Raw genomic sequence first — 26832 nt, 5'->3', positions numbered from 1 at the left:
TCTTCCTTGAGATAACTCGCAGAAGAATAAGGTTTCGACAGAAGAAACATTGGAACACTTGCCGTCTTAGTCAGAGCAGTAATCAGCGGAGAGTACTTCAGGCATTCAACGATTATAAGAAGATAATTGTCATACTTGCAAGGATCAAGATCGATCACCAAGTTTTGATTGGGCTTCATGGAAAGAATCGGTTATTTCCATGTTTTTTATTGAACAAAAGGAGTTTCAGAGGATCCCATCATTGATGATTTCTTGAAGAAGATGATGATGAACAGTTGAGAGCCTTTTGATTGCAAAAATTCTTTGAGGATATTTGGGAGTGGTAAAGAGAGTTGTAGCCTCAAAATCCCGTTATACCATTTGTTTGGTGAGAGAAATCCGGAGAGAGATTGTATCAGGTACTGAAAAGTCGCCTATAAAAGCGCGACTTGACATGACAACTGTTACGTCAGAAGCATGCGTCATGCGGCGGTAAAGTAGACGCCCCTTCAAATTTTCACGTGCCCATTTGAATTCCTATCCATAATAAATTGTCGCGTCAGTTTCACCCTTTCGGAATCTGAATCAATAACTAACTTTCGTAGTGAATGGAAACAAGCCCATTTATATGTAAGTTTGATACGAACCTTCGTAGTAGATAAATTGTTAATTGTTCTGCGAAACTAAAAATAAGTGTAAGAACCATGAACCAGACTTTTGGAAAGTCACAACAATATTTGTGCCAGAGTGTGCCAAAGAGAAGGAAATAAAGCAAAATTAATCGACGAAATTCTAGTGATGCCTTAATAAGACACGAAACTGTTGGATCCTCGGCATAAATCTCTTCCTTTAAAGTCTCGTATCTGGACACAGGTATATTTAGATACACAGGTATATTTAGAGATTCAAGAATGGAGTTTACCTTGTTGATTAACTTATCACATTCACTGATTTTCTCAAGAATGGAGTTTACCTTGTTGATCTTTGAAAGATCGATTAGATTCAAAACAGGTTAGAGCACGACAATGGATTAAATATGCTGAATGATTATAAGCCAGAACCTTAGAAGAACTCGATAAATAATTTCTACTATAGAGTAAAGTTCCTTGAGCCTATCCCAGATTGATTTTGCTATGTCACAAGAACTAACTAGACAAAAGGTATCAATAGGCAAATCAAATCGAATGATTCTTATTGCCTTAACATTGTGGATCAGTTTGTCCTTCTCATCTTGAGGAACATCCTTTACTTCAAGAAGAAGTTTGTTATAGTCAGTTTGAGTTTTGATAACTCTTCTGGTTCCAGTGTGAACTAATGCCCCTAGAGTGAAGGCTTTACATATCAGATATCCATTATCTTCAAGACCAAGAATGTAATCATTGAAGTGGAGCGCCCGCACTTCATATTAGTTGGGAAAAAGAATTGGGATCCTAGTGGTCGGTCCAATGCTGCTAGAAATGTTTATGGAGTTGATGTGAGAATCGTCGTGGTACATGATGATATACTTTAGAAACTTGTTAAGAATCAGAAGTGTAAACATAATCAGTTTTAGGGTAATATCAAGATCACTGAATAGCATCAAGAAAAGTATGATGAAGGCTAAATCAGATCCAATATTAACGGAAACCCTAATGACTCTATTAACAGAAGAGATGTGTATAGATTACATAGTCCCTTGCTCTGATACCAATTATTAGGATATTAATCATTGAATGAATGATTAGATTCAAAACAGAGCAAAATAAGAGCACGACAATGGATCAAATATGTTGAATGATTATAAGCCACAGCCTCAAAAGAACTCGATAAAGAATTTCTACTATAAAGGCATGGTTAGGGTGACAATAATATTATCAAAAGTTGCCAAAACGTGATGCATGCATGCACCTTAAATAATATATCCCTAGAAACAAGTAACGGGTGGACAGGCCCAACTCGGTTACAAAATAAACAAAAAAGGCCCAATGACGCAACATAATATCTTCAACACCCTGATATGCTAGGCAAGTTACCAGTTGAAAGATACCGAAGGGGTGTTATATAGTATGTGGTATGATGGGGGAACTTACTAAGCTTTATGCTTATAGTTTTCAGTTTTTGTTCTAGGTCCTTCTTCTTCGAAGGGAAAGAAGCCGACACGATAGTTGCGCATCACGCACACTATTCTCCGCATATGAGATTTTTTGGATTTGTACTCTGACATTATTTTCTTATGATATGTTTTTGAGATGACTGACTTATGATTTTCACGATATGAGATAACATTGATGGCATTTTCAGTAATCTGTTTTATGAATCTTAAAATTTTTAAAATGAATTTATTTTGTCTTCAAATTTGGGAGGTTACATGGCCTTTTAGATGTTTAGGTCAAATTTTCTCATTTATATACTTATTATACTTATGAGCGGCCATATCTGTAATATTGTAGCAAAAAGCATGTGTGGAATTAATTCTCTCTCTCTCTCTCTCTCTCTCTCTCTAGTTCGACATTGGATGTAGTTTATCGTAAGATAGTTTGAACCACTTAAATCCCTGCGTGTAGTGTGTTTTGATTTTCGTTTATGCTTTTTATCGTATTCCTCATATTTGTTCCCATTTATTGTTGTTCTTTACATAACAACTGGTATCAGAGCTACGGGAAAGTGATGATTGATAAATTTGAAGGCCGTGATTTTGGATTCTGGAAGATACATATTTAGGATTACTTATACCAAATGAAATCACACTTACCATTATCTGAATAGAAACCTGAGAAGATAGATTTTACAAGATGGATCTTGTTGGACTGACAGTCCCTTGGCGTTGTCAAATTATCACCGGTGAAGAATGCCACCTACAACATCGTCAATGAGAAGACCACATTTGGAATGATAAAGACACTATCCAACATGTATGAAAAGCCATCTGTATCAAACAAGGTTTAATTGATCAGAAAATTGGTAAACACGAAAACGAAGGAAGGAGTGTATATGGCAGACCACGTCAATAAGTTCAACTTGATAATATCCAGGTTAGGATATGTTGAAATTAAATTCGAAGACGAAGTCCGGGCTTTACTATTATTATCTTCGTTGCCCGAAAGTTGGGCCGGAATAGTTACTACAGTTAGTAGTTCTTCAGGAACTACGAAACTCACATTCAAAAAAAATCAAAGATCTTATTCTTATTGATGATGTTCGGAGAAGGAATGTAGGAGAAGGTTCCACTAGTTTACTCAATATGGAAGAGAGGGGCATAAGATAATAACAAAGGTGGATATGGAAGAAAAAGATCATAATCAAGGAAGAGAGGATAATCAAGAAGTAGAAAAGAAGTCATCTACTGGAAACGAAATGGAACATGACATTTTAGAAATAAATGCCATAAACCTCCTGCAGATAATGGCAAGAAGGAGATGAACGTGGTTGAAGACTACGATGATTCACTAATTTGTTGTGTAGAGAATCCAATCGAGTTTTGGGTGATGGATTCAGGAGCACCGTTTCATGCTTCACACAACAAAGAAATCATGAGAAGATTTAGACCTTACATCAGAACTATTCATCTGGTATATGGTAAAATTTTGAAGATTACTGGTATTGGAGATGTAGCTTTAAAATCTTTGATGGGTACTACCTGGATTTTAAAGGATGTGAAATATATTCTTGACATGAAGAAAATACTGATCTTAGAGCTAGATAAAGAGGGACATGATGTAAAGTTTAGAAAAGGTAAATAAAAGGTTATTAAAGGGAACTTAGTAATTGACTCAAGGAAAGAAGAAGGGAAATCTATATAATATGGAGTTGACCTCAGGAGAAGCAAATGCAACTATTGAAGATGAGGAGTCCTTTAATTTATGACACCAAATATGTGGCCATATGAGTGAGAAGGGAATGAAGATGCTTGCTTCAAAGTCTAGAATCCTACAACTGAAGAATATGACAATCGACTTCTACAAACCATGCATATTTGGTAAACAGAAAAGAGTTACTTTCGTGAAGACGGGCCAACTACTAAAATCAGAAAAGCTTGAGCTGATACATTCTGATGTCTTCGGTACTCCCACATCAGTTTCATCTACAAGAGGTTCCTGATATCACATTTCCTTTATAGATGATGCTACAAGAAAGGTATGGGTTTACTTTCTGAAAAATAAATCTGACATTTTCTGTACTTTTAAAAGGTTCAAAGCTGTTGTGGAGAACGAGACAAATCTGAAGATTAAATATTTGAAGTAAAATAATAGAGGTGAATACATCAGCAAGGAGTTTATTGATTATTGTGCAGACCACGGGGTCCGAATATTGAAGACTGTGCTATAAACACCTCAGAATAATAGTGTTGCAGAGAGTATGAAAAAAATTAAACAAGAGAGCGAAGAGCATCAGGTTACATGAAGGGATTCTAAAAATGTTATGGGCAGATGCAGTGAGAACAACTACTTACCTTATAAATCGCATACCCTCTATCTCTTTGGGTTCTCCACCGTGACAATCAAAGTGTTGTTGTACATCTTGCGAAGAATCTGGTGTTTCACAGCCAAACGAAAAACATACAGTTGTGATATCATCTCATACGGGAGACTTATAATTGATGGTACACTAAATCTGAAAAAAAAATAAAAAATCCTTGGTATGATAATTCAGTTGATATGTTTACTAAGTTGAAGTTGTGCATGACTTCAACTGGGCTTTCAGAAACTTGAAGAGGAGCTAAAAATGAGAGAGAGAGAGAGAGAGAGAGAGAGAGAGAGAGAGAGAGAGAGAGAGAAGTGTTACAGAGGATGCGGACGTTGATGGATGTTGAATGATGATCAAGTCTTCAAGTGGGAGATTGTTAGTTATGGAGACTTATCATCATGACTGAAATTTAAAGACTAAAATTTTTTGGGTGCAGACCACAAGATCTCGGGTGCGACTTGCCCGGCCAATTTATTTGATGAACTCGGCCTTTTAGATATTTAGGTCAAATTATGTTGTTTATATACTTATAAACAACCGTATCTATAATATTATAGCAAAAAGTGTGTGGAAAATCTCTCTCTCTCTCTCTCTCTCTCTCTCTCTCTCTCTAGTTCGACAATGGATGTAGCATATCGTAAGATAGTTTGAACCATTTAAATACATGTGTTTCGATTTTCGCTTTTGTTTTTTTTATCGTATTTGCCAGACCTGTTTCCGTTTATCCGTGTTCTTTACCTAACAAAAATAGCCTAACTAAACTTATTATTATTCTAAGACATATATTCACACAAATATTTTAAGATGATAGAACAATATATATATGTAAAAGTCTCTAACAAGAATCATAAAAGGATAATATATTTATACGTCTTTAACAAGAATCATAAAAGGATGCTAAAACATCCAAGTAATCAAATATATAAAAACATTGCCCTTGCCTAGTAACTTGGGATGAAAGTAACTGAATAACTCCCTTGTGGAAGAATTTGGCTCATAACATGCAAGAGTGGTTTTTATGTTTCCTTCAAGGTTATCTGTAATTAAAGACCTATACCATGTAGGAAATTGTATTTTGCATTTATATCTGTTTTAGAAGTCACTTGTCAAACTTACCAAACAGATACGTGATTCTTGATTATTAGAGATGAGATATGATTTGATTTTTTTAAATCCCGTTATGGCTAGTTAGCTTTTGTATGTATATCTGCGTATTATATATACTAATCAATGAAGATGAATATATTAAATTAAAATTCCTCACATTGACCCATTCCACAGTCAACTTGTGTACTATTTCGTTCAACTTATTTGAAACTTTCAAAACTGTTTCATGAAACACTTATCACTGTACTCTTGGAAGAAGTATATCCATTGATGAAACTCCAAACTCGAAATATATTTCAGCATATGATATGAAATCTGTCATTTTTCATTCTCTCTTTATCCATCTCCGTGTCCAAGTTTGGTATTAGTCATGCGCTTCACAGAAAGTAGCAGTAACTTATCAAGGTTTTTGGTCCTCCTGTTTTTCACTTTATCCATCAGTATCTCATATGGAACCAACACTCTATCTACAAACCAGTCTCTGTCAGGAGACCTTACAATCATATCCCATGGTGAAAAATTCGAGTTGGGTTTCTTCAAGGCAGGTAACTCTTCCAACTATTACATAGGCATCTGGTATAAGAAACTCTATTCAAATCCTCCTATCATAGTTTGGGTGGCAAACAGAGAAACACCCATCTCCGATAGATTCCGTTCAGAATTAAAAATCATTGATGGTAATTTGGTGCTCTTGAATGAGTCCAAGTTCCAGATTTGGTCCACAAACATCACCACCACTTTGAAGTCTGCAATAGTTGTTCTTCGTGATGATGGTAACTTAGTTTTGAGTGACAGCTCAAATTCAGTTGAACCTGTTTGGCAAAGTTTTGATCACCCAACGCATACTTGGTTGCCTGGTGCTAAATTTGGTTATGATAATAGAACAAAAAAGAACCAGGTTCTTACTTCATGGAGAAGCAAAGAAGATCCTGCTGTAGGAATCTTCTCTTTGGAGCTTCATCCGTCTAGTAATGAGTACGTGATCCAGTGGAATGGCTCCCATCAATATTGGACAAGCGGTTCTTGGAATGGGAAAACATTTGACTTAGTACCTGAAATGACATCGAATTCCCTTTTTAATTTCAGCTACCATAAGAATGAGAACGAGAGTTATGTCACTTACACAGTGTATAATCCTTCCGTTACATCTAGCTTCGTAATAGATGTTTCTGGTCAAGTTCAGCAACTAACATGGGTGGAGACTGCCAATGACTGGAATTTGTTTTGGTCTCAACCTAAAACACGGTGTGATGTCTATGCTCTGTGTGGGGCCTTTGGGATTTGTAGGCAGACTGTATCACAATTCTGTAATTGCTTCATTGGCTTCAAACCAAGATCAGAGAGTGATTGGAATCAGAGTGATTTCTCCGGTGGGTGTGTGAGAAAAACTGATTTGCAGTGTGGGGGGAACATGGAAAAGCAAGATTCTTTCATGATTAAAGCCAAGAGCTACCCACCTTCAAATATAACTCTGGAAGTTGGGAGTGCCGAAGAATGTCGTACCACATGTTTGAAGAATTGCTCCTGTAATGCTTACTCTTTTGTCGATAATCAGTGTTTGGTTTGGAATGGAGATCTCTTGAACCTCTCGGAAGATAACGATAGTGGAAAAACAATCTACGTGAAAGTCGCTTCTAAAGATCTTCCACATCATACAAAGAGTTATTGGGTCATTGTGGGTGCTGTTGTAGGTGGGGCTTTTCTCTGGGGTCTAATTTTGGTTTTAATATATAGAAAAAAGAGAATCTCAGTTGGAAAGACGACAATGGAGGGATCATTGCTGGCGTTCACCTACAAAGATTTAAAAGTAGCCACCAAAAATTTCTCCGACAAATTAGGAGGAGGTGGTTTTGGCTCTGTTTTCAAGGGAGTACTGCGTGATTCATCCACTGTAGCAGTGAAAAAGCTTGAAAGCATAAGCCAAGGAGAGAAGCAGTTCAGGAGCGAAGTCAGCACAATCGGATCCATCCAACACGTTAATCTTGTACGCCTTCGTGGGTTTTGTGCACAAGGTAACAATAAGCTGTTGGTGTATGATTACATGGAAAACGGTTCTCTGGACACCCATCTTTTCCGTGGAAAACAAGTTTTAAACTGGAAAACAAGGTATCAGATTGCACTAGGAGCTGCAAAAGGGCTGGCCTATCTTCATGAGAAGTGTAGAGACTGTATAATTCACTGTGACATAAAGCCAGAAAACATTCTCTTAGGTGCAGATTTCAGTCCAAAAATTGCAGACTTTGGTCTAGCAAAACTTGTTGGTCGAGATTTTAGTAGGGTTTTGACAACTATTAGAGGGACACCCGGGTATCTAGCACCAGAATGGATATCAGGGTTGGCAGTCACAGCTAAGGCAGATGTTTATAGCTATGGAATGATGCTTTTTGAATTAGTATATGGAAAACGAAATGTGGTGCATTGTGAAGATTCAAGGAGTACATTCTTCCCAGGTTTGGTTACAAATGTTCTTATGGAGGGAGGTGATATCCTTAGCCTGTTAGACAGTAGATTAAATAGGGAAGCTTGTGTTGAAGAAGTGACAAAAATTTGCAAAGTTGCATGTTGGTGTATCCAAGATGAGGAAGACAGTAGGCCTGTTATGAGTCTGGTGGAAAGGATTCTTGAAGGGGTTTCGGATGTGAGCATGCCTCCGATCCCCCAAATTGTCACTTTATATGTTGAGAACATCGAGGATCCTGTTTTCTTTACTGATTCACCCTTAAACAGGTGTTCGGTACTACAGAGCAATTCTTCAGTTGAGGACTCCCAGTCAAAGGGCTCATCTTCGTGAAGGTGATTCTTTTTATATTCTCTGTTATGTTTAAAGTAGATATTGTATCGTGATAAAAATAAATGAGTCATTGACTCTTTGTTGCAAATAGATGACTGATATTTTCAAAATGCTATACTCTACAAAAATGAAGTATTTTGGAGAAATATGTTTAAAGGATGATGATTTCTTAGCGTTTAGTGGTTTACTTATCTACAACTGTTCAAAACTTCCTTTTTTTTTTTTTTTGCACTAGAGCTCTTTCGGCATATTTGTGTCAATTTGGATCTGGTTTGTTAGAGAATAATGGTTGAGAAAGTTGAAATTATGGATTTTATTCTAAATCAAACTAATCTTGGAAACAATGAATATATTTGGAACTCTTGTTACAGATTAATTTGATTGGTTTTAGTGCAGTTAATGTACAAGTAATTCAAGGCATAATGTGTAGGGTCGTTGAAAGCTGAAGGTAGGAAGCAGCAAGAAGTTTCGAAAAGGACTGAAGTTGATTAAATGAGTTGTAGCTATTTGTGCTATCTATAGATAAGAGTGAATTATAGAAATTGTAGTTACGGTTTGGTCAAATTTATATTTTGGTCGCTTGTAAAAAAAGATAGTGTATACCCCTGTGATGTTTGAAAATTTGGTTTTTGAAAATTATTCCGATGGTCCGCTGGTCCATTTAAAAAGAATAAATACCTTTTTATTTTTTCTTTTTATTTTACCAATTTATAATTTTCAAGAGTTTAAAATAAACGATGGCCCACACCCAACCCCATTCTCTCTCTCTCTCTCTCTCTCTCTCTCTCTCTCATAAGCGGTTAACCACCGGGTCTTGAAACTTTGGAAACGGAACTGGAGCCGATTACACGGGTTCCTTATATTTTTGAATCGGAACTAGAACTGTCAGACCCGTTCCAGTATAAAATTAGGATGATGGCAAAATGATAGAGATCAATATCTAATAGCATAACTATTTTTTAGTTGCAATTTGCTTTGCATATATATACTGAAAAGTCATAAGAACCAAAATATCTATGTTATGAATTTTTGACACCTGAGTACAATATGGTTGATTATTCAGACGTTGTTTATAACAAATTGAAAATAATTTTTTTTTATATAAAATAAATCCATGATTAGATGATTAGTTCATATACAAACCGATTCCGGTGGATACCCAACAGGTAAAAAGATTCCGAAAAAATAAGAACTGAAACCTAAACCGCTTAATGCGGTTCTGAAACTTTAGGAACCGGGACCGAAACTGGTTAAGGCAATTCGAGTTTTAGAACTCACAGTTCCGAGACAGTTTCAATTTCAAAAACAGATACCAGTTCCAATGCTCACCCCTGCAACTAACATACCAAAACTAACAAATATCCAAAGACAACATGCATTGACACATTGTCACACCCTGTCACAACCGTTCACCCACCGATCCTTTACGATCTCTTCCCCCAAATTCAACAACTTGTACGGCCTTTGGTTCTATTTTGGATGAAATTTTACTTTCTTACCTAATCACACTTCCATTTTGATGAATTATGTTGGGTTATGTTTGGAAACTCACGTCACCATGCCAAATTGGAGGAGAATGAGCTTTACAAAACAACTACCATGCATATTCCAGGGTTTAATTTCGATTATGATGAAATATATTCCACCAGCGGATGAGCTTGATGAAACAACTACGATGGATATTTCAGAGTTTAGTTATGACTCCGATGAAATCGAATCCACCTGTGGATGAGCTTGACGAAACAACTGCAATGGATGTTTTAGGGTTTAGTTATGATTATGATGAGATCGAATCCAGGGGTAGATAAGCTTGATGAAAAAACTAATATGGATGTTTCAAGGTTAAATTACGATTGTGATGAAACAATACCCACCGGTGAACATGAAATTTGAAATGGGAGCAATTCAAAGTGTGTTGTTATGCTTAGGTTTGTCATCCACAAAATCAACAAGATAGCGGTTGTTCTCAATTAATTTCGTGAATTTTTTTCCAGACAATCCATCTAATTAAAAGATAACGTATATGATTAACTGGATAAACCGTTCAATTGTTTCTATGATTGTGTATTTTTCAAGGTTGCAAAAAACCTTTGACGTTAGGTAGTCAGTGGACTGGGGTTAATTGATAAATTAGGAGATTAATCGGGTACCATAAACTGCAAATCTGTTGAGCTTTTAAAAAAATGATTAATATCATAACAAAGTTCGTAAATACATCTAATATCATAACAAAATAAGTTAATATGATTAATACCATACTAATCATTCCTCAATAGTTTATACCGAGATAGAACTTCTTCAAAGTGTTAAAATTTTATCGTTTTCTACTTCTTTACTCATTATGTACACATGGATTGTAACAACCCGAAATTTATTTCGTCACTGTAACCCACTTCGGTTAATAAAAAATTATTTTTAATAAAGTTTTCCGTTAACTTTTGAGTTAAGTAAATCCATTTGGGTTATTGTTGTATTTTCATATGCGCCTGAAAGCAATAAAATCACGTGAAATAACCTCGATTTCTTTTGGAAAAATTTCTAACTCACGACTAAGTCGGGTTACAGCCATTTAATCGGGTTAAATCGTAAACTCCGTTTGATGTCGGGATTGGGTGGATCCCCACCTGGCCGTGAACTCAACCCTATATAAGGGGGTTTTGATGCCCCAAAACCCTTCCAAATGCTTAGCTAATGGCCTATGGACTTGCATGAATGATCTAAGAACCCCAAAACATGAAAATAGAGGTGTAAACATGAGTTTACGGTTTGGGAATGTCCCAAAACTGTAAACACCTCCAAAGGGTGTTTAAGTGCCCCTAACACCTTCTATGGCTTATATTTGGGTCTAGAACTTGGCATGCTTAACCTACAACCACCAAAACACATGAAAAATGGACAAACATGAGTTTACGGCCGTAAACTCATGTGTTTACGACCGTAAACTCCCCAAGGAGTGGTTCATAAACTGTAAACTCCATTCACGGATCATTTCAAGTTCCAATCACTTCCATAGCCTTTGATTCAACCCTAGGACCCTTCCTTGAGTAAGATAAGACCTTTAAGCACCCAATAACACCAATCCCATGAGTTTATAGCCGTAAACTCATGGGGATATGGTCCCAGAACCGTAAACACCCCTAAGGGCCCCCACTTGAAGAGTAAACTCTTTAACGAGGCCATACACTCCTTATATGCAATCTGTATCATTCGTAACACTTGAAATAAAGTGTTTCCACGCATTAGAGTGTATTTACTTGCTTAATTAGTGGTTTAATGACTAATTAGATACAATTATGTATCACTTCATATTACATGGGATCCTCGCGTGTGTTCAAGCCCTAAATTCAAACCTAGCATCCTACCCGGCACACACACATCAGGTGAGTTCATAACCCTACACCTTTTTCCGAGTTTTTCATGTTTTCAAGGGCGATTACAAGCAAAAGTACAAGGGAACTTGTACTCAAAGCCAATTATTTCGTATGAAATGTTTACATGTTCACTATGCTTTTAACACAAAACCGTTTTACCAAACGATTAAGAAATTAACTTGCAAAGTTAGTTTTCAAAACTAAAACACGGAATTTGTGAATCTCATCATAAAATGTTATATTTTATGTTATACTTTATAATTTACAAAGGATTCATACCAATCATAAAACAGGATTTTCCATATTATTACTTGTAAATTCGTCAATCTTAGAATTGGAGACACGTCCTTAGTAACACTCCAAAGAGATACGCGAGTGAAGGACCAATAAAACAAGATTTTCTGTACAATTACTTTACTACCTACTTATTAGTTTTATATTAAAACTAACGTATTTCATTAGGGTAACCGAGCTTTCAAAGAAACTGCACCTAACGATACAAGTATGGTAGATACTTGTACACTTCATTTCCGGATCGATAACCAACCATTGACTTTTAAGGAAAAAAAGGGTTTTTCCTGGGATAACTTAACTTTTCATAAACATGCTGTTTAACAAATGATAACCAAACTTCTTTTATAAGAAAGTATGGGATTTTCTTGGATAACAACTTTTCATAAAACCAAATGAAGATTTTCATTCACCAGAATCAACCGCTTATGAACTCACCAGCTTTATACTGATATATTTTTAAAACTGCTTGTATTCTCAGGTCAACGTTAGACAGGTACTTCGATCACTTTTGGAGAAGACGGAGCATATAGAAGTCCCGTCTTTACTTTTGATTATACGGTGATGTATATAAAGTATGTATTTCTCCACTTCCAAAAAAATGTAAATATTCTTATGTAATGTAATGGTTGTGTTTACTATGCTTACTATGTACATTGGTTGTGATACTACACATGACGTCCTCCGCCCCGAAATGTTTCTGCCGTTGGTTTCAGGGTGTGACATGGATTAATCACTAATTGGTCAGGGTAGTGCATCAGGATTAATCAGGACCTAGTTTTGATTGTTACATCGTTGGTATTTGTAATTGTTATCGATTAATGATTTTGTATTGCTACTAATGTTAAAGTCACTTATCTAATGGTTGATTAACTATATAAACCTAAAGTTGTAGAAATTTTTTGATGGTTCAATACCTAGCTTGATAACTATATAATAATTCAAGGCATGTGACATATTTGACCCATAAGATTCATGGAGTGTAGGAGCAAAACATATGGTGGACCCCCCTTAAAAACCCAACAAAATTTGTGGCTGAAGCCCCTTTCTGCGATGGTGTTACGATCCCACATCGGTCAAAAGTAATATAAGTTGGTGGCTTATAAGTCTAAGTGTCCCCTTCTCCTACAATCAAATTTTAAGGATTGAGTTTTACATTACGCTTATGGTGTGATACGATGAAACTTCCCAAAAATTTTGTTTTTAGATCATTAATAAAACCATAATGTCATCATCATATAAAATCATAAACCATGTATCTCGAAAATATCATAATATCTGTCAACATATCAGAAACTCATATCAAATATCAAAGTAAATATCCTAGGCTTGAAAATTGTGGTGTGTGCCATGCGATCATCTCGAACCCTTGCTTTTGCTAGCAGAAATACCTGAAACTAAAACTGAAACTGTAAGCATGAAGCTTAGTAAGTCTCCTAAAACTAACACATACCATACAATAAACACATAATAACATATACTGGGCCTTGCCCACTGTATCGGGACGAACCTGGCATCGAACTCCTGCCCGACATCGGTCCTCGCCTGGCATCGGGCTTACCCCGACATACACACAACATATCATTTATCATAAACACATAATATAAGCATATAACACTTATCAGGCTTGCCCTGACATTGAACCGAAGTCCGGAACACATAACATATAAGCTAACATACATCGGGCTTGCCCCAACAATGGACCGAAGCCCAGAATGCATAACACATAACATATAAGCTAACATATATCGGGCTTGCCCCAGCATCGAACCAAGGTCCGGAACACATAAAACATAACATGAATGAATCAGAAAGATATCAAGCATACATAACTACTTCTCGGGACCGCCCCGACACCGGACCGAAGTTCGGAACACATAATCTGCATCGGGCTACCCCCAACATCGGACCGAAGTCCAACATACACTATCATACATAAATGATCGGGCATTGGTGACTTCAACCCGTTCCTACCAGAGGAAAACTCACATCACGCTGTTGAAGTCCCACTGACAAAACCCTAGTTGCTGAATGACAAATTCCCGAATTTATCAACATCAAAATAATAAGAGGATCTTACTGTTCACGACGTCGCTGGCGGCAGAAGGCATAATAAGAAGAAAAAGACACGGAGGAACGATGGCAGCAACACATAACGGCGACAAGGCTGCGTTTTATGACCGGCGACAATCCTGTGGTCGCTAGAGGCCTTTCACTGATTGGAAAAAATAGGGTGGTGGTAGCGTCGGTGAGGGAGGTATAAGGTGGGGTGTGATGGCTGCACATCTGTTTAGGGTTAGTGTTTGTATGCGTTATATACCCGAGCCCTATAAACTTATTACGATAATGGCAAAAATGGCCCCTCCCTCCAGAAATCATTTCAAAATAAATCTCATAATTTACTCTTTGTACCCCTGCTCCCATAATTATTTTCATATTTAGTCCAATAGTTACCAAACAGCCACTCCTCTATAAATTATTCTCAAATGAAGTCCATAAGTTACCATTTAGCCCTTTAGCTTCCAAAATCTCTTTAAATTAAGTCCAAATAATTTACCAAGTAGTCCCTGACTTCATAATTATTTACGAAACCAATCCGAAACTTCAACTTTTAACCCCCAACTTCTAAATCATGACAATTAGCTCATCGAGACAAATACTTTGCTTTATAATTAATCATTTTAAGGCTACTATACATTAATTAATTAATTAATTAATTAATTAATTTAATAAACGGAGTGTTAGATACGAGCTCAACATGGAATGTGTTCATATCATATAGACAAAATATCATTCTCATTCACATATCAACAATGGTGGATCCTCCTTTAAAAGCGACCAAAAGTTGAAGGAGGGTGAGAAACAATCATGAATCTGTTTCGTGGATTTTTCTACGTTTTTTCTCGTGATGAATGTTTGTGAAACAATCATGTAGGTTTACTATGGAGTGAATATATATAGAGGGGTGGTGGAGAAAGTTCATGTGGATTTACATATGTAATTAAAAAGAATTAAAAAAATGATAAAACATGATGTAACAACAATATTTTATAATATTTGATATATATATATATTTTTTTTAATTTTGAAAGTTTTAACAACTATTTTGAAGTTATATAACTTTTTCATAAAATATACTAACTTTTGTTCTGTTTATTAAATCAATTAGTTACTTCTCTCTCTCTCTCTCTCTCTATATATATATATATATATATATATATATATATATATATATATATATATATATATATATATATATATATATATATATATATATGACCTAAAAGAAATCTTATATGTAATATAATTAGAGTACAAAATAAAATGCTACTAAATGTAGTGATTAAATGTAAAAAATCATATATATATATATATATATATATATATATATATATATATATATATATATATATATATATATAATGGTCAACAGAGAAAAAAACAAGTGTTTGTAATGACCTTTCCAATAACATTTATCGTAGATAAATTATATATCTTCATATTTTGTTTCTACTCATTTTCCAACTTATAATGAAATAATGACATAGAATTTTGTAATTATCTCTTTAATTATATATTTTGATTTTAACATTTATCTTGATCTAATAAATAAAAAAATAGATAGAAACAAAAGTTAGAAGTATATTTGATTTATCTTTATTCTATAATTAGGTTAAAACCCATGGAAATTACGGGTTAAAAAGAAAAAATAAAATTGATAATTAAAAATAGTTATGAAACATGTAATATTTATATAAAGTTAGTAAATTAATAAAATAGAATTTATGTTTAGATTTTATATTAATTATTTAATAATAATCGTTATTATAAAACTTTATATATTGTAATTATTATAAACTTATTAATGGCACATATTAAAGAAAGTATATTAATTCTTATTTTGAGAGAATTATACCATATTTATAGAAAATATCTTTTTTTGTATACAATAAAAGAATATGTGGATTAAAGTGAAAATGAATATTTAACATTTGGCCAAATATAAATATAGAATGATCCATGTTGTATGAGTAAGTTAGGTAGACGCTAAAACAACTTTCCAAAAACGTTATCAACTAATAAAAAATGTTAAAAAAGGATTGGATGCTCTTACTTCTAAGTGTGAAAACAAAAAGGATTGGACGCTCTTACTTCTATGTGTGAAAATAAAATCTATTGGTTCATACTATCAAAGCGCAAGCTTCCAAGCATAGTGTCACGTGTTCTACTCCTTGGTTTTTGTTTTTAATTTGTTTGCAAGGCACCAATTGGCAATTAACTATCTATTTTTACTTTTACTTTTTTCAAATAATTTATTTCTTTTATTAAAATAAAAAACCTATTTCAAAATCTGGCATTAATTTAATTTTCTCTCTAGCTCGCTTCTCCTTTTAAGAAACCCTCTGAATTTTTTTTTTATCAATTTGTTCTTAGAGAAGCTAAGCTCCTGCTTTTGGTTTAGGAGAAAGTAATTTTATGTGAGCTTTGTAGAGGTTTCTGTTGTAAATTGTATGCACGATTTGGTTTCACAGTTAGTCAGTTATATATACTCCATAAACGCACTATTTCTGTTATACATTTTCTGTTAGTAATCAAGCCAACATTTTGAATGGAGTCTAAATTAGTAGATATCATTGCGCATACCTCCAAACTTCCACGTGAATGTAAACAAAATGGAGACACTGTAGGAAAACAAGCGACACCATCAATCTACATTGTTCCTAGCTTGGTCAGAGATCTGAGCCCAACTTCTTTTAGCCCTAGGGTGGTCGCCATTGGACCTCTTCACAGACAAGATGAACATCTACAAGAATATGAAGTTCAAAAAACAATTTATTTACATAATATGTTGCTTCGTTTAGGTACGGTGCCAGAGCAAGCATTGCGAACATGTGCTGAAAAGGTGATTCACTCAATAGAAAGAATCAAGGCATGTTATGCAAGGTCGGTGTCATACTCCGATTCTGAGCTTGCTAAGATGATGGTAATAGATAGTTTTTTCATACTTGAATTTATTTCTAGTCTTTCAAACTCATCATCCGAGACTAACTTGTTAATTACTCCAAACATATTGATTACTCGATCAATAATTCATGATCTCCTGCTGATAGAAAACCAAATCCCGTTTTTTGTTCTTCAAAACATCTTCGAGTGTACTATTTTAGTATCTGAAAAGGGAGCCTCACTTACCAAGCATATTGAAGAACTTGTAAAGTATTACTACTTATTTCTAGGAAATAGAGTAGTACCCCGTGCTTCAACTCCTGAGCACATTCTTGGCTTTGTACACAAATACTATCAGCCTGTGGAACCGATGCCACCGGTGTCTTTATTAAGTTGCAAAGGCTACTCAGCCATGGAATTGGGTAGGGCAGGGGTGAAGTTCAAGCCTAATGATGAAGATCCAAATTGGGCAATGGCCATGAAACTGGAATCAACCTCATGGTTCCCAAATTTCACGACAATTCCCAGGTTTTCATGGTACAGAAGGCCTACTCTAAGGATGCCAAAAGTGCGTATTGGCGATTACAGTGAACTGATTTTAAGGAACCTGATTATGTATGAGCATACTCCTGGTGTTACGAAATATGTTACATCATTTGCATGTGCCATGGATATGCTAATCGATACTGGAGAGGATGTTGCCTTGTTGAAAAAATCTAAAGTCCTTGCAAGTTATTTCGGTTCAAACGAGGATGCTGCAAATATGATAAACAAGTTGAGCAAAAACTTTACGTGCCCAGAGTTCTTTTATGATCAAGAGTGGAAACACATGGATGCGTACTATAATAGTTATTGGCCCCATACATTTGCTGGATTGAAACGCACGTATTTCAATAATCCGTGGAGTGTCATTGCCCTGCTTGCTGCATTCGTCTTGTTTACTCTTACTATAACTCAGACAATCTTTACTATCAAGGCTGCATAATCCCACGATTAGTTTTTCGTGCTTTTTTCAACTTTAGTTGTTTGCTTTTCTATTTTCACTCTGTATAGTCGTTAGTCAACTCTACCTTTTTTTACGTGTCAGGCGCCAGGCTGAATTGCATTACTTTATTATCAATCTTATGCAGCTTCATTTGAGAAAAAGTCCTTCGTATGGGAAAATCTTTTGTCAAGTATTTCAGTAACCATACCAATGATATTTGTTTCCAGTAAGCATACAGACGATACCTGTTCCAGAAGGCGATCCAGAAACCTGGATGCTAAAGTTGAAGCCTCACCAAATTCAGTGAATATACTGCAAATCAAATATTAAGCATTCGCACATGACATTCCAATGTACACAGTCACACAAATGCATCATTATCAAATGATTTAATGTATAAAAAACCTCACTAACGATAGTCAAAAAGTAAATATAATCAAAGTCCCATCATATCAGAAGAAATTTGGAAACCTGTTAGGATGCAAAGCTCTTCATTGGATGGTGACTTAGCAGACTCCTTCTTATTCGATATAAAAGGCTTCTATGTGAAGGTATTAAGGCGCTTCTCTGAGAAGGTGGAAGGTGTTTCTACGTGAAGGCCATATGGGTTAAGATTGCCGATATATACTTGTATAGTATAGTTTGTATTGGTTGAGAGAGCTCCCATTTTATAGAGGAGTAGTGTTGTTCGATATATATATATATATATATATATATATATATATATATATATATATATATATATAAAGAGAGAGAGAGAGACGGCAAGAGAAAGAAAGAGAGAATATTGTAATTAAGCAAGCACATGCTTCTACATTTTTGTACTACTTCATTATCTATACATCTTGTGACTAAATGTTAAACCGAGTCTTTTCAATTATGTATGTTCTTAATTTTGTGTTTTTCATATTCCAAGGATTCCTACATGTCGTATCAGACCTTTATCTTGAAGGTTTGACAAGTTTTTCAAGATCAACGATCCTAGATGACAACAATTTTGCATAATTGATTAAAAGATTCGAGTTCTTTAGTGAGTCTTTCCATTGGATCTATTTGCTTTTAATTCCGAATTTTTTGATCGAATTATTTTTCAGTTAAATTGAGCCCAGTCATGTTTTCTATTCTTTTTGTTAGGAAGTAAAGTGGATAACTAGCAAAACCAAAAGCACACAATACATAGTATTTATGTGGTTTGATCAATGTAACCTACATCTACTGGCAGGAGGAGAGTATAATTACACATAGATTTGCCTGTCACTCTAGAATTCAAGATACAAAATGACCTAGCATGCATCCCTATTTATACTTGAGGGATCAGACCTAAAACCCTACTGGGCTAAGCCCATTAGCCCATGTGTTAGATAAGGTGTCTAAGTCCATAATTATTTCTGGTATGTACTTGACATGGTTTGGCATGGTCCATTTGGGTTGCATGGTATCATGCATTTGGATAGACTAAAATGAGAGAAATAACACTTAAAGTTTATTAATATATTATAAGTTCTAATATATTAATACTATTATTTAATTAGTATTGATCAAGAATTAATTTGGAATTAATTAAGTGATTAAAAGGAGATTAATTATATGGGTTGATTGAGTTAATCATCCATACTTATATAGTGGGCTAATGTTTCATGGATTATCAAGTTGGGTTACAACCCATAGGATGCTCCATGGTGTTTATAGAACCTATGGGTCATGGAAATGAAAGGTCATGACAATTAGGGTTTACATGGTGTAACCCTAATTGTAACACAATATATAAGTAACAATTTGTTCACCAAAATCGGTCACTAAGAACAAAAGGTGAGGCCTAGCGATTTCAAGAAGTGTTTCATTTCTCTCTAAGTTATTCCAAGTGCATTTGGTGTTGTGTGAGACATTTGAGGCATCACACTTGAGGTGTTAGGCTCACAAGGTTTTCAAGGAATCTAAACTACTACAAGGTATGTTTTCTTGCTTACTTTTATTTTTAAAAGTTCCCCATATGTGCTAGATAGGATATAAACCTTGGAAATCAAATTTGCACGTATTATAGTAAAACATAGATCCAAGGTTTCTAGGATTGCATGTACACCTTAGGAGTGTTAGAATGCTCAAAATCCTATAGTAGTATCAGAGCCTAAGCTTGTATGCTTGATATATGCTACAAAATTGTGAAAAAAGCTGAAAATCTTGATGTCTGGACAGTGGACTCGCCGAGTCCATGGAGGGGACTCGACGAATCCAAGCACATATTTATCCTACTCGTCGAGTAGGTTCTTGCACTCGATGAGTAGGAGCCTCTGACTACAGATTTTCGACTTTTGCTGCTGGAAATGGACTAGAAACATTACCCTAAACTATTTTGGTGTTTTAAAACTTGTTTTAGATGGTGTAATGGTTGTTTTAATCCATTTACAATGGCTAATATCAAAATTTCAAGTTTTATATTGTTTATTTATAATTCTTGAAATTGTTGATATGCATGCTCATGAACTTATGAGTTTAGAAGATCATAGGAATTATTTGTAACTTGCTTGTTAGTTTACTTCTTGATCATTATGTGTTTTAATGAAGTCCATAATTTGTTCTAAAGTTATGGATTATCAAAAGTCTTTCTTTTAAAGTCCATTAAAGAAACATATAGGTTACATAAAATGAAAAGTCACTTATTTTATTACATCATTAACTCATAAGTTATGAAAGATGAAAGGTTTTGTAAAGTTACAAAACTTATCCTCAAGTTTTGGAACACGTAAAGTCACTTTAAAAACTTTAGTTCCAACCCCTACAATTTTAGAAGTTAAAATTCAACCCTTATACTTTATAATATTATAAGTTACTTATATATATATATATATATATATATATATATATATATATATATATATATATATATATATATATATATATGTAACGCCCGTAAATCAAGGCTAGTCAATTTAAAGACGATAAACATCAAAAATGACTTTTTGATGGAATATTATTTAGAAGGAGTAATCTTAATTAAGTTGTAGTATATGTTACAAGGATTCCGTACATATAAAGAACGCCGAAATCCGAGTTATAACGAAGAAGTTATGACCTGTCGAAGTTTCATGACAAAACCGACACGACACAACGTGACGTAAATATTGAATTTACGTTAGAGTGATATTTGGCCTTAGCGATCTAAATGAAAGTCGTAGAATACGTTAAACCGAGAGTGTGCATAAAAAGAACATCTAAATCTAACTTCGTATGAGGAAGTTATGATTTTTCGAAGTTTCAACATTAGCAGTATGCAACCCGAAACTCGAGATTGAGGTCGAGTGATATTTAGCCAAAACTTTCTAAATGAGAATTGAAGATCTCATCAATATTAGTCCAATGATAAAGAGACAGATGAAAACGGAGTTCAGATGAAGGAGTAATGAATTTCGAACAAAGTTTTCCTGTCCTGGCCTACTAAAAAAATATATTAATAATATATTAAAATTAAATTTAAAATTAGCCGACAAAGTCTAAATGAAAGTTGTCGATCCTGTTTTTACCTACGCGTCGATATAAAGAACGTTGAAAACGGAGTTCGTATGTGAAAGTTATGAATTTCTGAAGTTCGGGGTGCGAAACCCCAAAACTGTCAGAGTCACTACGTGAATACAGTGTTCACGACGTGAACTCAGTATTTATGATTTCTGGACATTGACAGACGCAACTTGTGATGACGCATGCAGTGACGACTGAACTCACGACGTGAATATTTGAGATTCACGATGTGAATCCATAAAATCAGCCCTATAAATAAAATTCAAGCGGCAACCGAGTTTGGTTGCTCAATCTCTTCTCTCCCACTCCCGATAGCCTCTCTAAGCCCTATTTTAACCCCCCAAAGCCCTGGTATCATCCGGAGACCTGAAGCAAGTCCCGAAGCCCGAAGATCACTAGAAGAAAAGAGTTTCCGAGCCGAAGCTCTGCCTGCGAGAAGCCCGGTGTGTGAAGATCTTCCAGATCTACCGAAAAATACTACTTTTACGGGCCGTAGTGTTGTCCGATCATCTTCTGATCAAGTAAGTGTATAGTCCCTTTCATAAAACGAGTTTGATAAAAGTATTGTTTGAATGTATTAAGTATATGTTTTGTGTGAGTGTATAGTTACTTTTTTTTTAACACATAAGTATGAAGTATTTGCTATGAAATACCTGCTATGTGTTTATATATTGTGGTTTATTTGAGATGTCGGTGGAATGGATGAACTATATAAGTTTTAATGAGTTAAGTTGTATATGTATTTTGAAACTACAATTATGTTGGGTAGGACATGGGTAGATGAGATCCGTAAGTATGGATTAGATCAAGAGATTAGTTTAGATCCGTGAGAATGGATCAGATCAAGAGATTAGTTTAGATATGTGAGTATGGATTAGACCAAGAGGTTAGTTTTAGATCTGGGAATATGGATCAGGTAAAGAGATAAACTTGCTATTAGTCCGGGAGTATGGATAAAGAATAAGTTAATTGTCCTTAGTCCGGGAGTATGGATTGGGCACAGTTATAGATTCGGTAGTATGGATCAGATATGGATTAAGACTAAGTTAATTGTCCCTAGTCCGGGAGTATGGATTGGGCACAGTTATTGATCCGGGAGTATGGATCAGATCAGGATTAAGGTCTAGTTAATTGTCCCTATTCTAGGAGTATGGATTGGGTACAATTATTGATCCTAGAGTATGGATCAAATCAGGAGACTAGTTTTAGATCCGTGAGTATGGATCAGGTAGTTTTAGATCTGTGAGTATGGATCAGGGGAAAAGGTAGTTTTAGATCCGTGAGTATGGATCAGGTGAAAAGGTTAGTTTTAAATCCGTCAGTATGGATCGGGTGAAGAGGATAGTTTTAGATCTGTAAGTAGGGATCAGGTAAAGAGGAAGATTTTAGATACGAGAGTTTAGATCGTGTCGTTGTGAGGATCAATGGGGTGGGATAAGAGTTGCCTTTATATGGTGAAATTGTACAATTTTGAATGTTCTATTTATATAAATATATGATATAACATTGTGGGATGAAAACCCTATATGCTCACCAGGCTCCCAAGCCCAACCCACTCAATTTTCTTTGTATCACATGTATCAATACGAAGACATATTTCACTGAGAGATTAAAGGAGACATAAATCACTAGTGTAAATGAATGTATGTTCTGTTTATGCTTATGTGTCTGTATTGGAACATGACATCTCGAGATTTTTGTTATATCATGAAAATACATTTTTTTAAGAAATGCTTTGATAAATTCTTATCATATTTTATTTTGGAAACAAATTCCGCAACCATTTTCTTTGTACTATGATTTTTAAAACAAAGCATAAATAAATCAGTCTTTTCTGATTGTGAAATTGGGGATGTCACAGTTTGTATCAGAGCATTAGTTTAAGCGAACTAGGAATTTGTAGGAAATTTCTAGACTTTAACTTAGAATGCTAAGTAATGATTGTGAGGAGTGTGTCTAAAATATGTTAGGTAGTACAGTGTTCACGACGTGAACTCAGTATTTATGATTTCTGGAGCCTGACAGACGCAACTTGCGATGACGCATGTAGTGACGACTGAACTCACGGCGTGAATATTTGAGATCCACAAAGTGGCAGCTTAATGGTTGTCCACTATCACCCAACGCTTCCTTGACTGGTGGAGAATCGTTAGCGGAACGGGTGGGACAATGACTTTAAATTCTCATTAAAATTATAATGATACTAAAGTAACTAAATGTTTTTATAAATTCCCAATCTTAGTTACTTTAGGAAAATGTGAATAAGGTGCTAACGCATGAAATTACACTTTGCACTTTGTTTAAGTCGTTAGTGGAGCGTATGTGGTTAACCAACACACTAGCTTAGACTTAACAAGCTGGAAAATGGTAACTTAATGTTTATCATAGTATCGATTGAACGTGTGTAGTTAACCGACACATTGATTGAGGGGTAAATATTAATGGTACCAAGTAATTTGCATGGTTACTTCACACCTTGTTTTGTGATCCTCGGCATTCGAGTCACAAAACTTGAAGGGCACACTCAAGATTGAAACATGCCATTGAAAAGTTCAATGAATCTCAAAGAATTTAGGAGTTTCAAAACCAATTAAAACATAATACTTTATTTCATTTTTTCATAGTCGAAATTGGTGAATCGTCATTCACCTACCTTTATTTCATAATACTTTATTTCATAAAATATTGTGTTGGGTCCTAGCCTTAATATTACATTTTGGTGTTTTATTAAGGACTATCTTTATAAACATTCATATAGAATTATTTAAATTCATTTTATTATAATGGTAAATTGATAATAGTGTACAAAGGTTTACTATTTCAACGAAATATTTATATAAACTATAATAGGTATAGTTTATGGAACATACACACTATTTTACCCTGTAGGGGATACATAAATTAATTATTTGCAAGAATAATTATTTTTCACACTATGAAAAGATAATACATACAAATAAAAGAAAAATGGATTTCACTACGCTATACGTAATCCGTTAATATGGCTTTTGTGAGAAATTATCTTAACAGTACTTTCCAGAGTACACGCTAAAGTCCTGTATTATAACAGAGTCTCTTGTAGGGAGAGCGTGAAACTTTTGTATAAATCTATATGAGATTAACAGTCCCACACATAAACTGTTAGCTACAGTTAGACTGGCAGGTCTTGGGTGACAAATGTCGTACCATTCCGACGCCTGAAGAATGTCATTAGAAGCCACTAGTCACTAGTCGCTAGCATGGTTATAAAACTCACAAGGGGTATTACCAATACGCTTGGTTTACATACATAACTTCAAATGGTTTTATTTAGATAAAACTACGCTACACTACTTTCCAGTACAATATCGTATACATTTTCTGATAACATGCATTCAAAGGCTTATATTCAGATAACACTACACTACACTATCTCACAGTACAACTGGTAGTTCCAGATACATACATCCAAATGGTTTTACACGGATACAACTACAATACACTATATTTCAGTATGATATAAGTTACATTTCGGGAAATACACATCCATATGGTTTTACAATTATTAAAACTACTTTTATGTGAAATAATATTCATACATTTTTGGTCTTAGGGTATCTAAGACTATAATTCATTTTACCAGAATATATTGGATTTTCTAGCATCGTACTCATTCATTTTACAAGGAAAAACAATAGATTTCTCTTACAAATGCATATGAACTCACAAACTTAATTTTTGACACTTTTTCAAAACTACTAGTATTCTCAAGGAATTACTAACACATGTAATAGCAAGCTTTTGAAGATGAGACGTTAAGATGTCAGTTAAGTCTTATATATCATCATATTATAATTGAGTTTTTGAAACAAGTAACATGTACAAGCCATGTAACTTTAACAATTATATTTATGATGGTTGTGTTTGCTTTAATCTTTATTGTTCAATTGCTATGCTACTGTACATGACGTCACCCGCTCCCAAACGTTTTTACCGTCTCATCGGTTTGGAGGTGTGACACCCTATCCCTTTTCCATGCCCTAAAACTCTTCCTAAGATTAGTATGGACAATTTTAGCCTCATGAGACCTTGCATTCACGTAAAGTTAGCTACTTTATGTGGTAACTTCACCGTAGTAAGATAGATCTGGAGTTTGGAGCTATGAAATCGACTGGAATGAGTCGAATGCGAAATGGCTGAAGGAACTCGACGAGTTGCATAGTCAACTCGACGAGTTTGATGAGGTTTTCTTGCTTTATGGATTCTGAGTAAATTCAACGAGTAGGTGAGATGACTCGGTGAGTTGGTGAGGGTTTTCCCAATCTTTTGGACACTGAAGAACTCGACGAATTACTCAGGTAACTTGGCAATTCGACTCAAGTTTTGGGTTTAGAGGTTCCGAATGAACTCGACGGTTACTAAGGTAACTCGGCGAGTTGAACCTAGTTTTGGGTTTCCAAGATCTGGAGGAACTCAAGGAGTTGGATCAACATGGAATGTTGACCTTGATCATTGACTTTGACTTTGACCAAGTTTGACTTAGGGGGGTATTTTGTTAATTTGGAAATTTATGGAGTTGGATCAATGGTGGTTGTAGGAGTTTGAGTTTGGAGCCTTGCTTTGGGAGTTTGAAATTTTTAGTTCAGTACAGTTCGACATTGTGAGGTGAGTTGTCCTCACTATACTAATAGGGTCGATGTCACACCCCAAAACCGAGAACGGCGGAAATGTTCTGGGCGGAGGACGTCATGTAATGTATCACAACAATGTAAAGTAGTAAACAAGCAACAACATCATCCATTGCATTAATAGTATAATTTTAAATACAAGTGTGTTCTTTCATAATATAAAACAACATAAAGAATAATCAAAATAAAAGACGAGTCTTGACTGCTTCATCTTCACAAAACCTGGTCGTCGTACCTGTCTATTTGTGACCTGAGAAGACAATTCATTTTGAAAGCGAGTATTAGCAATAAAGCTAGTGAATTCATAAGTATTTATGTGTCTTTGATTTGTACAATTTTAAAGGAAAGACTTGTAAATGTTTGTAGAAAAGTTTGTATCGATGAAAATAATTGTAAGAAATTGTAAGCATTTGAAAACCCTAGAAAATTCCATATTTCCTACTAGTATAAAAAGTAGTCTTCTACCAAGACCCAATTGTTTTGAAAGTAGGCATCACTTTAAATGTGATGGTTTTTCCCCTGTATAACTATTATTATAAAACTATATTCTACCTCATCGTTTATGTGAATGAGTCACAAAATAAAGGTAACAAGGAAAATATTATATTTATACCAGTTATAACCTACCTCGTTGTTTATGTGAATGCATCACAAAGTAAAGGTAATAAGGAAAATAATATAATTATTTAAATCGTTTCCTTTTGTATTTGTCGTTTGTAAAGTGTAAATATTGTAGTATTG

The 26832-nt window shown here is 34.8% G+C and overlaps 1 protein-coding gene and 1 pseudogene across 4 annotated transcripts; both read left to right on the top strand.

Annotated features, from left to right (window-relative positions):
* The first annotated feature begins 5765 nt into the window (after positions 1-5765).
* On the top strand, positions 5766-8960 carry LOC145035633 (G-type lectin S-receptor-like serine/threonine-protein kinase At2g19130 pseudogene; annotated as a pseudogene). 3 transcript variants are annotated; one of them, XR_013678359.1, is made up of 2 exons: positions 5766-8322; positions 8751-8960. The product of XR_013678359.1 is annotated as a G-type lectin S-receptor-like serine/threonine-protein kinase At2g19130 pseudogene, transcript variant X2 (transcript). The 3 variants fall into 3 exon arrangements; XR_013678358.1 differs by having other exon boundaries at positions 8717-8960; XR_013678360.1 differs by having other exon boundaries at positions 8712-8960.
* A 7631-nt stretch (positions 8961-16591) lies between these two features.
* On the top strand, positions 16592-17911 carry LOC145035386 (UPF0481 protein At3g47200-like). The gene has a single exon (XM_078983934.1). It carries the CDS (start codon positions 16592-16594, stop codon positions 17909-17911), a length of 1320 nt encoding a protein of 439 aa, XP_078840060.1.
* The last annotated feature ends 8921 nt before the right edge of the window (positions 17912-26832 follow it).

Source organism: Lactuca saligna, chromosome 3 (genome assembly GCF_052625555.1).
Source record: "Lactuca saligna cultivar CGN05327 chromosome 3, ASM5262555v1, whole genome shotgun sequence".
Classification (NCBI taxonomy): Eukaryota; Viridiplantae; Streptophyta; class Magnoliopsida; order Asterales; family Asteraceae; genus Lactuca; species Lactuca saligna.
Note: the sequence above shows the minus strand (reverse complement) of the source record. Positions and strands in the feature narration are given on the sequence as shown.

What these genes read in the sequence shown, in the direction of transcription:
- LOC145035386 (XM_078983934.1), top strand. Translation starts at nt 16,592, where the DNA reads ATGGAGTCTAAATTAGTAGATATCATTGCGCATACCTCCAAACTTCCA.